The sequence below is a fragment of the Topomyia yanbarensis genome, chromosome 2 (assembly GCF_030247195.1).
Source record: "Topomyia yanbarensis strain Yona2022 chromosome 2, ASM3024719v1, whole genome shotgun sequence".
NCBI lineage: Eukaryota > Metazoa > Arthropoda > Insecta > Diptera > Culicidae > Topomyia > Topomyia yanbarensis.
This window is the reverse complement of record NC_080671.1, coordinates 392,745,655-392,758,437: the sequence shown is the minus strand read 5'-3', so window position 1 is coordinate 392,758,437 and position 12,783 is coordinate 392,745,655. Positions and strand designations below refer to the sequence as shown.

At 41.6% G+C, this 12,783-nt stretch overlaps 1 protein-coding gene across 1 annotated transcript in view; it reads right to left on the bottom strand.

Annotated features, from left to right (window-relative positions):
- LOC131684822 (dopamine D2-like receptor) overlaps positions 1–12,351 on the bottom strand; it is a gene marked incomplete at its 5' end in the record, with an annotated part of 151,611 nt that extends 139,260 nt beyond the window's left edge. The window contains one exon of the mRNA XM_058968012.1: positions 12,233–12,351. Within this exon, the coding sequence (XP_058823995.1) occupies positions 12,233–12,351 (119 nt within the window). The remainder of the gene's footprint in view (positions 1–12,232) is intronic.
- Between the last annotated feature and the right edge of the window lie 432 nt (positions 12,352–12,783).

The window sequence follows — 12,783 nt, the reverse complement described above, 5'->3', positions numbered from 1 at the left end:
ATAGTATCCGATATAATGAGACCATAACCATCTGCAACAGTTCTATGTAGCCATTGACGCCATTGAAAATTCTTTAACATTAAATGGCAACCCTCGTTGCCAATTCCGATGCCGGTTTCGATAAGGTGTTGGGTAGTTGTATATATTTCTAAACGATAGACAGTTTGTTTTTCCTCCCAAACGGCCACTGCTTGCCAAATTAGAATTTGTCGAACCACCGCAACCGAATAAAAAAGTTTTCGAATTGCCAGATTAGCTAACATCAGCTGCACAACACTATTCGCGACTTCGAAGTTCGAAACAGCTCTTACCGGAAGGAGCGCCCTGTAGAAAGCGACCGGAATCGGCAGCCAGCGTGCTTCGTTGGGATTTTAATTGTCCTTAATGCTATGAAAGTCGCAACTTTTATCGTAGGCAGCAGCGTATCGTACACAAAGCAGCCAACATGGCGGATAATGAGTATGGGTAATAATTGTAATAACAGTAATAATAATAATAATAGTATTAAAAGTTGTGATGTTGTTGGCGAGCCAATTACGACGTTTGAAGCGGGGATGAATAAAAGATGAAAACGTTTGCGTACCGGAAGCCGAGGCGCACGGTTTCTCGTTTGATGGGCTGTATTGTTAGCATATTTACGAAGCGCTTGATATGGTAATCAGGTGGAGAAAATTTACTTGGCAGCAAATTATGCAGTTTATGTCCGCGATATGACAGATAGCTTTTGAGAGGAAATCCTTCATATTGCGGAGTAGCAGGGATGATTGCTGTGACGAAGAAGTTTGTTTTGTAAATGGAGGTTTCAGTGTTCGACTGAGAGCTTCAATTTAGGAAGAGACCCAATTTTGAACATTCCACCAGTTTCTAATACACATCACTTTTCCAAACGAATCCAATTGTGCCATCTGGAACATTATGTAAAATGTTCCGTCAGACCCCGCCTAAACGAACCCTTCTGTTCCAGTGAGAACAAATTTTACCGACATGTTCGACATTAAATTCTATATCTCAGCTTCGGCAAATTTACGGGACCGGCTGGAAAGTTTTCCTTTCGAAAACCATGCCGCCAGTAAAGGACAAATGGGACGACATCGGCCATGATGGGAGTTTGCTTCCCATGATTGATACGTAAGACTTTCCGCGATCAAACATATGTATATGTACATAGCGATACAAAACAAACTGAAAGGTGATTTAGGATTCGAAGAAGCTCGACTCTCGACTATTCATTTGTTAGCTGTCTTGCGGCTTTGTTCGTGTTTTATTTTGGAAAGGCTTTTTATTGATTGTCGCCTTCACGAGGGATTTCCCCCTGTCACGGCGATAGAAGAATATCAACGCTTTGTTACAACCGGCTCAATGGAGCTGTCAACGCGTGAAAGACTCTAGCGTGGCATTCTGAAGGGATGAGAAAGCAGGCTTTGCCGGACGAACAATTGAGCTTTGAGCTGTTTGCCAACACCCCCAGAGGAAATAGACTTGCTGATCGGACTGACAGCAGGCGTATATTGATTATTTATTTTGGTGAAACTTCAAGCTTGATTTATTGTTACACTATGATGACAGCGAGGTGAGATGTTTGCGAAATAATTATCCATATGATACCAAGGCTTTAATTTCAATAGTAAAATACATTGAAAGACTCCTGTTTGTATGCCGATTAAAACTATAGAGGTTATTACTTCGTTAAAGCTTATCAGCAACCAACCTTAAATATTCCGAATATTGGTATTTAAATTGTCCTTCTCCACGGCACAGCAAGTTTTTCCAATTCAATTTCGCCTGAAAATCGTTTCGCTCCAACTGATATTACTCAAGCAAATTAAATTCCAATTAAAACATTTTGTGTGCTCCGAACCGTGCTCTCTGCTGCTTAACAGGCACTACTCGACCTTACGGCCCAATTCTTCGGAAACAGGATTCCCCAAACCGAAAACGTTATTTTTTGTCTGTATTGTCTGTTCGGAAAATTTGCGCTCATGCATGCAGCATGCTACAGATCGTTCAGGAGGATAGCAGCTCGGTGACATTAACAGGACCAGTGGAACTGGGTGGAACAATATCTGCCGGGGATTTACATTGGATCGCCCCTGTCTCCTCCAGTGCGCGGTGGATACGTATCAGATAGTACTTTGTACAAGAGCCCCCCACAAGCAAGGGACCACCATAATTGAATACGACAGTTGTAGACAACCGGACCGAACAATGGAGCGAACGTGCAGAACCGATATTTCGGTCTACGGGTACATGTAACCGGTTGACGATGCACAAACAACTAGCCCAAAAATACAACATCACCATGTGACAAAAAGCCCCCCACAACTCCAATCTGTCCTGTTCACAATTCAGGACCTGGATCAGGTTACGAAATAACTGTTTGTCGTACAAAACCAGCCTGCCAATCGGCCTACGGCGGAGTGATTCCTCCTATCATTTGTCCTAGCAAAAATTGAATACACCCGGCCGGCCGTGTGTGGCTCTATACTTGTCCCGAAAATGGTCCGCTCGCTGGGCTGGTTGCGGGAGGAGGAGAAGACCAGAGCGTAATTGGTTTGCAGTAAGCCGAAGCGAGTTGATTTTAGTTGGACTTGCAAATGGGCACGAATATGCAACGAAATTATGGAACGACAAATAATGAGTCACAAATTATTGCCGACTGGAACGAGCAGGACGGAAGTAACACGACCGCAGAACGACTGCGGAAAGGGTTTTTCGTTACTGGGTAGATGCAAATGGTTGATATTGTTGGGTAGGGAATTTTCGCCGAGTACCTACCGGTTGGAAATTTACGTACTTCAGTTGGTGGTTGGTGCTTCACAATTTCAAAATTAAAATAGTTGTGCAGTGTTAGCCCGGTTGTGAACAAATGAGGAAGAGCAATGTCATTACACCAGACACAACAAATATGGAATCGTTTCATTAGGTATTGCATCACTCATACTAAAGCTGATACACCGTACGGAATTTGGAAGTATATACAATACGAATTTTTGGGCGCGTGTCCGGAAAAAATACTTGTACGGGTTCGTCCGGAATTTGTGCGGTATTTTAGACCTCAGTGTAAGTAGAAGTACCCCCGGGACAATTCAAAATTTTCCCCAAATATAAACAAACTAATAAACGTTTCGAATTAGTTTTCCAGGCCTCCAAAATGCAATTTTGATAGCAAAAGGAAACTATTTAAACGAGAGTGATAAATAAATCGAATTGTGTAAATTTTGGCCTCCTATGAAGATATATCTCAAAGTCATCCAGATCATACATTTTCTGTGGATTTAATGCTTTCCCAGACAAAATATTGCGACAGAAGTGGCGTAGCCAGAAATTTGGGGAACAGTGGCGGGACTAGGGTTTTTACCGCTCGGGGCAAAAAGATAAATTCACAATCGTCTGAGCTCTCGATGGAAGCAGATCGTTTTCTTGTGCTGTGCATAGAGTAAATCAGTATATATATATATATATATATATATATATATATATATATATATATATATATATATATATATATATATATATATATATATATATATATATATATATATATATATATATATATATATATATACATATATATATATATATATATATATATATATATATATATATATATATATATATATATATATATATATATATATATATATATATATATATATATATATATATATATATATATATATATATATATATATATATATATATATATATATATGTATATATATATATATATATATATATATATATATATATATATATATATATATATATATATATATATATATATATATATATATATATATATATATATATATATATATATATATATATATATATATACATTGTGAAGGTCAACCATTGTTTGAGGCTGGCTTTGTTCGCCGGTGCCTAGGTTGGTGAAGTGAATAGTGGAATTACCCGACAAGCCGCTAAATAAGCTAAGAATCTTTTTTTTTCATTTCCCTTTCCCCCGATCGGTCGGTTCTTCTTAGATTCCTTTCCCCTGAATATAAGTTTCATCTCTCGTTTACACCACGTGCTATCCTCGTGCCTAAATGACCGAGGGCGAAGTAACATTGGATGGGAATGATGTTCCCATGGATTTACTGGATAAACCCGATATCAGATACGCATATTAGTGAATGACCTCGACCAGGCAAACCAGATTGCTCGCAGCGAGCGTTTTACAAAGCAATTTAAAGCGTATATACCTTGTTTAGCAGTGGAGATCGACGGGGTCGTCGCCGAACCGGGTTTGAAGTGCGAAGACGTGTTGAAGTACGGAGTTGGTTGCTTTAAGGACCCCTCACTTGAACATGTGAAGATTCTGGAATGCAAGCAATTGTATTCCGCAAAAACTGCAGATGATAAGACAACTTATTCATTGTCAGACTCGCTTCGGGTGACTTTCTCCGGGTCTTCCCTCCCCAACTATGTCCTCCTGGATAAGCTTCGTCTACCTGTTCGCCTGTTTGTACAGCGGGTAATGAACTGCAGCAATTGCAAGCAGCTGGGCCACACAGCCACTTATTGGGGCAATAAGAAAAGGTGCGGCAAATGCGAGGGAGAACATGAGGATGACTCTTGCGGTGGAGAAACTTAAAAGTGTATTTACTGCAGGGCCTTCCGCATGATCTTAAATCATGCCCCGTGTACAAACAGCGCGGGGATAAAATTAAGCGCTTCCTTAAGGAACGCTCGAAGCGCTCTTATGCAGAAATTCTTAAGAATGCTTCGCCATCTGTCCCTTCCGAAAATTCCTTTGCTCTTTTGGCTGGCGTTGAGCAAGAATCTGACGACCCACAAGAGGGAACATCTTTGGTTAACCCAGGGGAGTCCAGGAAGAGGAGAAATCTAGCCTCCCCTAGATTGCCTCGTAAGGGTGCCAAGGTGTCGTCCACTCAGAGTGCGCCAATCAATAAATCCAACGGAAGTGATGCACTAAAGCCGAAGCAATTTGCTCCAGGACTTGGAAATTTTAATTCTAACAAGGAGTATCCACCACTTCCAGGGACACCAAAAACCCCAAGTGTTCCCTTTTTTCAAACAGATACTCAATCCAGTAGCGGACTAATGAAATTTTCTGACATAGTGGACTTAATTTTCACAGCTTTCAATGTTACTGATCCTCTTAAAAGTATTCTGATACATTTTCTCCCTATGGTGCAAACATTTACTTAAAATTTTTACTAAACAGTTTAAAATGTGCTGTTTTCGCATTATGTGTAACTTAGTTAACTTCCGATATAAATATCAACTTCCACGACTTTAATATAATTCGTCTGGATCGAGAAAACCCCTATGGAGGAGTACTTTTGGGGATCAAAAAGTGCTATTCTTTCAACCGAATTAACCTCCCTTCGACACCAGGCATTGAAATTGTCGCTTGTCAAGTTTTAATCAAAGGTAAAGACCTTTGCATTGCTTCCATCTACATTCCTCCTAGAGCCTCGGTAGGGCACCGAACGCTTTGTAATATCACGGAATCCTTACCGGCACCGCGGCTAGTTCTGGGAGACTTTAACTCGCACGGTACGGTATGGGGCTGTCTTCATGATGATAATAGATCAACATTAATCCAAGATCTTTGCGATAATTTCAACATGACCATCTTAAACACGGGAGAAATGACGCGGATTCCTACACCACCAGCACGCGCAAGCGCGTTGGATTTGTCGCTTTGCTCGACATCGCTACAGTTAGATTGCATGTGGAAGGTGATCCCTGATCCCCACGGTAGCGATCATTTGCCTATCGTGATTTCAATTGCTAACGGTTCAAGACCATCGGAAACAATCAATGTCTCATATGACCTCACACGGAACATTGATTGGAAGAGTTACGCGACCGCGATATCCGTTTAAATCGAATCCACTCAAGAACTTCCTCCGGAGGAAGAGTACAGGTTTTTGGCTGGCTTGATTCTCGACAGTGCGAATCAAGCTCAGACTAAACCAGTACCCAGCGCGAGTACCCATGGACGATCTCCCACACTGTGGTGGGACAAAGAGTGCTCAGAGCTGTACGCGGAGAAGTCCACTGCATATAAGGCCTTCCGGGAAGACGGGTTACCCTCTAGCTATCAACAGTACGCGTCGTTAGAAATGAGAAGAAGAGTGTAATGAAAGCCAAAAAACGCAGTTATTGGCGCCGGTTCGTCGACGGGTTAACGAGAGAAACAGCGATGAGCAATCTTTGGGGTACGGCTCGACGTATGCGTAACCGTAATAGTACCAACGAGAACGTGGAATATTCAAACCGTTGGATATTCGCTTTCGCCAAGAAGATCTATCCGGACTCTGTCCCGGTACAGAAAACGTGCCGCGCCGCGTCTCCTCGCGATACCGCGAATGAAACACCGTTTTCGATGGTGGAGTTCTCACTTGCTCTCTTATCATGCAAAAATAACGCCCCAGGGTTAGGCAGAATCAAATTCAACTTTCTGAAGAATCTGCCTGACACTGCAAAAAGGCGCTTGTTGGATTTATTTAACAAGTTTCTTGAGGGTAACAATATCCCTCATGACTGGAGGCAAGTGAAGGTCATCGCCATCCAAAAACCAGGAAAACCAGCCTCCGACCACAACTCGTATCGGCCGATTGCAATGCTGTCCTGTATTCGGAAGTTGTTCGAGAAAATGATCTTGTTTCGCCTCGACAATTGGGTTGAAGTAAATGGCTTACTGTCAGATACTCAATTTGGCTTCCGCAAAGGCAAAGGGACGAACGATTGCTTTGCGTTGCTTTCTACAGAAATCCAAATGGCCTATGCTAACAAAGAGCATATGGCATCAGTCTTCTTGGATATTAAGGGGGCTTTTGACTCAGTTTCTATCAACATTCTGTCAGAGAAGCTGCACCAGCATGGTCTCTCACCAATTTTAAATAACTTTTTGCTAAACCTGTTGTCTGAAAAGCACATGCACTTTTTGCATGGCGATTTAACAACATCGCGATTTAGCTACATGGGTCTTCCCCAGGGCTCACGTCTAAGTCCCCTACTCTACAATTTTTACGTGAATGACATTGACGATTGTCTTGCCAATTCATGCACGCTAAGGCAACTTGCAGACGACGGGGTGGTCTCTGTTACAGGGCCCAAAGCTGTCGACTTGCAAGGATCATTACAAAATACCTTGGACAATTTGTCTGCTTGGGCTCTTCAGCTGGGTATTGAGTTCTCCACGGAGAAAACTGAGTTGGTTGTTTTTTCTAGAAAGCGTGAGCCGTCGCAACTTCAGCTTCTATTAATGGGTGCTACGATCAACCAGGTTTTCACATCAAAATATCTCGGGGTCTGGTTCGACTCTAAAGGTACATGGGGATGTCACATTAGGTATCTGAAACAGAAATGCCAAAAAAGGATCAATTTTCTCCGAACAATAACTGGAACATGGTGGGGTGCTCACCCAGGAGACCTGATCAGGTTGTACCAAACAACGATATTGTCGGTGATGGAGTACGGGTGTTTCTGTTTCCGCTCCGCTGCGAACATACACTTCATCAAACTGGAGAGAATCCAGTATCGTTGCTTGCGCATTGCCTTGGGTTGCATGCACTCGACCCATACGATGAGTCTCGAAGTGCTGGCGGGCGTTCTTCCGCTAAAAAATCGATTTTGGGAACTATCATATCGATTGCTCATCCGATGCGACATTCTGATCCCGTTGGTGATTGAAAACTTCGAGAGGCTCGTCGAGCTTAATTCTCAAACCCGATTTATGGCCTTGTACTTCGACTACATGGCACAGAGCATTAATCCTTGTTCATATACTCCCAACCGTGTTCGTTTCCTAGATACTTCTGATTCTACTGTATTCTTCGACACATCCATGAAGGAAGAGATTCGTGGAATCCCGGACCATATACGCCCGCAAGTGATCCCCAATATATTTTATAATAAATTCCGAGAAGTCGACTGTGACAAAATGTTCTACACTGACGGATCAAATCTCGATGGGTTCACTGGCTTCGGTATCTTCAACAATACTATCATCGCTTCATTCAAGCTCAATGATCCCGCTTCAGTTTACGTCGCAGAGTTAGCTGCAATTCAGTACACCCTTGGGATCATCGACAGCATTGCCCACAGATCATTACTTCATCATTTCGGACAGCCTCAGCTCCATCGAGGCTCTTCGTGCGATGAAGCCCAAAAAGCCATTCGCATATTTCCTGGGGAAGATACGGGAGTCCTTGTGTACGTTATCTGAAAATTTTTATCAAATTACCTTTGTTTGGGTCCCCTCTCATTGCTCTATCCCGGACAATGAAAAGGCCGACTCATTAGCAAAGGTGGGCGCATTAAATGGTGACATATACGAAAGACCAATCTGCTTCAACGAATTTTTTAGTATTTGTCGTCAGAGGACACTGAACAGTTGGCAAACCTCGTGGAGCAATGGTGAACTTGGACGATGGCTACATTCCATTATCCAAAAGGTATCAACGAAGCCTTGGTTCAGGGGGATGCGGGTTGGGATTTTATTCGTGTAATGTCCCGACTTATGTCCAATCACTACACCATGGATGCGCATTTGCGGCGTATTGAGCTTGCGGAGAGTAGTCTGTGCGCTTGTGACGAGTGCTATCACGACATCGAGCACGTTGTCTGGGTATGCGCCGGGTACTTGGACGCCAGGTCTCAGTTAAAGGATTCCCTTCGGGCCCGAGGTAGACCACCCAATGTCCCAGTCCGAGATATACTGGCAAATCGTGATTTCCCCTATATGTCCCTTATTTATACTTTAATAAAAACGATAAATATCCCAATTTAGCTCCTCTCTATTTATTTCTCGTTTTTGGAAGTTTTCTCCTGCCTTGTGGGACCGATCAGCTCCAGACTGCAACTATGTAACCGTCGTCGCACTTACCACTACGGAAACTGAAGCGAGAGCGACTCGAGGTCCGATGACTTTTGAAGGATCCCCCGCGGGTCCGAAGAATACCATCCGCCAATCCGACCTACTAGACTGAGGCGCTCATTGGTTTCGCTGATCTCCCGTTTGTCCGAAAGTTGCAAGTTTTGCTCTTCTCTCACGGTCACCATCTACGCTTTCTCTCCCCTGTCCTTGATACAACTGCTTCTACAGCCCCCCTCTGAATATCTTGACCAAGCATAAGTCTTCGCTAAAAAAGTTTAAATTTGTATTATGTATTCCTAGTTTTAAGATAGTTGTAATTTTACCTCTTTGTTAAAACTATTATTCCCCATCTTGTAAATAGAATTGTATGTCTAGTTTTAAAGCACCTGTGAAATTTCTCATAAATATTTGTTCCCCCTTTTGTGTACCAAACTATATTGTTAGTTTTAAGATAACTGTAAATATTTCCTAAAAAACTATTACTATTGAATTCCTTGTTTTAAAATTTTTCATAAAAAAATCTTTTGCTCCCTCTCTTGTATATAGAATCTTATTTCTAGTCTTAAGATAGCTGTAAATTTTTTATCTTTAAAAAAAATATTTCAACATTGTAACCTCCTAGTTTTAAAATATCCAAAATGTAAAAACAAATAAATTCGGCACCGCCAAGCTAACGCATTTGTTCCTATCAAATAAACGAAATGAATAAAAAAAAATACACATTCCATGATCGGCCAGAAAAACAGAAGTTTGAACTATCTACTAAGAAACTGCAAGAATAGGTTAAAGTTCGGAATTCAAAAAAGTGGCATCTACGCGTGATTCAAGAGGCATTGTAATTCCGCAGTGGCAGCATTAGGGGTGTGATTAGTTAGTCGAAAATGTAATATCAGAAGTACATCTCCCCCTAACGTTCTAGATCTAGCATAGATGTCGCCTCGATTTGGTATAACCGGTGAATCGATGCATCCTAATAGAATATGAAGAGATGAACAAGGTGTTCAGGAGCATACCGAATCAAGATACGTTGAATGTGTTCAATTTGGTTGTTGCTGTTCAAGTAACCCTAGTAACAACTGAGGTTTTATGGTAGTTTTATAGCCTCTCATAAAACTTAGATTGCCCTTGTAGCGTGCTATAAAACTGCCATTGTTACTTGGCTATGCATGTCTGTAAAGGATGTGGACTGCGTACGACGTGTGATCTTGCAAGTTAGTTCCGTAGCTAATATTACTTTTGAAACCTTCACGCAGCTCATCCTAAGAATATGAGATCCCGACCAGTTGTATTCAAACTTAATGTGTTCTTTTTGCGGAGTACGATATCACTGAACATTCCTCAGGATTCTGAATCCTGAATTCGGTTGTTTGAACACCTGCTGAAAATAATGTATTGCTTCGGCAGTTAAAGTGCAATCGTTGGGTTTTTAGTTCTGGTGAACATACTAAGGTCTTCTGTGCACGACAACCCCAGTCCTTTCAATTGATATTTCATATCTTTGAAATAAAGCATGAATAGATAAGGGCCGAGGCGACTTCCTTGCGGAATACCATACCATGCGACTAAAACAACTATGCAGCGAGCCATTTACCATATTTGGGCAGCTTTGTTCAAGATTTAGTTTATTTATCTGATCTTTAGTTGAAATATAATAACTAATCGAGCTATCTGAAACTGTTTTTTTGAGATACTATTTGTCTCGATAAGTTATAACAGTTTTGTGAAGGATTATTTAAAAAGTTTAAATAAAAAAAATATTTAAGGATACCCCATTACACAACACACATTAAAATTTATTCAAACAGGTTTTACGAAGCATATATGGGGAAGTTGATTATAGCGTTGTCACGTACAACCACGTGTTTTTAGTTGTTATGGAAAATAAATGGTTTCGCCCGAGTTAATTTGTTGAACGTTATCAGCATTGAAAGCCTGACATGGTAGAACTCGAAAAAGGCAACTTCCTTAAGTGTAATCATCATTTTCACCTCCAACAAAAATACCCAGAGTCAATAGCCAACGTATTTGGCCAGAGCACCACTCTTTGCTTCTGCGACTCACTCATCTCGACAAGAATTAACGTAACAGTTTCTTCTGTTATTCATACGATTCACACAATAAAAAATATATGTTTTCGTCGTTCGCTTCGAGCTAGCTCGGACAGAAGCGGAAAGCATGCAAAGTATCGTGACCGCTGTTGTTCAAACTAAATGTATAATTTGGAGACGCCGAAATACATGTTTTTTCTTTAATTATTTTTGGAAAAATTTTAGGGTGGGCTTTATCCTTCTAACCCCTCCCCTCAGGCTACGTGCCTGGTATGAACGGTCCCTTACTCATTGATTAAAAAAGCTGACAAGTTGACAAACTTGCATTGTTCTATAAACCAAAACCGTAAGCTGTTCAATGCTGGTCTTTTCAGTTTCATACACGTGGAACGAGCCTGAAGCTAGGATTGAACAAGAACACACCATCTTGTAAAAACTCGTTCGTTTTTTGATTAGGGTGCTGGTTCTACCAAACGAATTGATTGCCCGCCGAGAAGAAAGGGCGAAAGCAAACCACATTTCTGGTTCTTCTGCCATTTGAGCGTGGGTTGGTAGAGCAACATGTTTCCGGTGCTCGAAGGCGCTGATCGTCATCATCATCATCGTCATCCTCGTTTCAATCAAATATGTATGAGAGTGCAATAACGACAGCAAATACGAATAAAAAATGCAATCTTGGAAAAAAGGAAAAGCTCTTTTCACTCCCCGAGTAGAGATTTTTCCATGCAACTTTGATTCCCTTGCATTTGCACATGCGATTGAAAGAAAAGGAAAGTAATTCCCCATCGGTTTTCCCTGGGTTTCTTCTACTGCGTTACCTTTGGAGAAACTATAAAAAAAATGATTCGTTCTTCGGTTCGAGGAACCCATCAAGTTCCGATCGAGAAGAAAAACAGACCCCGACCTCAGGTGTAGGCAACAGCTATCCGTTCCATTTGGCAAATGAATGGTCCAGCACGAACCGGCAAATATTTGCATTAATTTTCCAAGTGCACTCGCCCCCCGTACAATCTGGAACAACTTCAGTTCCTCCTCCGTTTTTGGCCCCCTCGTTTGCCAGAACCAACATTTCCCGTCAGCTGGTTGGTAGCTCAAGAACGAACGGCTCCGATGTCCGGTCGGTTCGGAATTGGGAAGCAGACTTCAAACACAGCAATTTTAGCAGATTCAACATCCACTCGGGGGGCGGGTGGTGGAAATTTTTTGCGTGCATCAGCTTTTGATACTCTTACGTTCGAAAACGATACGACGACTGGTTTTCATGTGTGTGTGTATGTACATATGTTGCAAAAGTGCTGACCGAACAGGTCCAGGAACTACTCACCTGTCTATTGATATTGCAACTAAATTAAATATAGACGAAGTTGAGCATATCACATCCATTGCTATGTAGAAATCACAAACGAAGTTTGGCAACGTCCACGCGCCGTTCACCTGAAATAGAGAAAGAAAGGTTATGTTTTAGTGGGGATTCGTATATCCTATTAAATGCAAAATGTTTCAAAGTCTAGTTTGAATAGAAATAAAACGGAATGTACTTTCTCTAATTAGCCAATTGATTGGAATACGTTTCCACACCGTCCACTAAGCTCGCCTGAACGACTCAATTATGTATACAGCGCTGAATGGGTTTGAGAGAGTCAACCGATGCAGCTTTGAACACACAATCACCATTATACTACCCATTAGATTTCCGCCAAGTGTGATTGTCCGGTCCCCCCCACCCCCTCGACTGACCTGTAGGTCAGAGTTTGTCTGCTAAAAATTGCCCCATATAAATTAATTAGACTGACCCAGGAAACCGTAATTACATCCCCTTGAATCTGGTGTACGCTTGTGAAATCATAGACGGGGCTGCCGGCCGTTTAACCATTA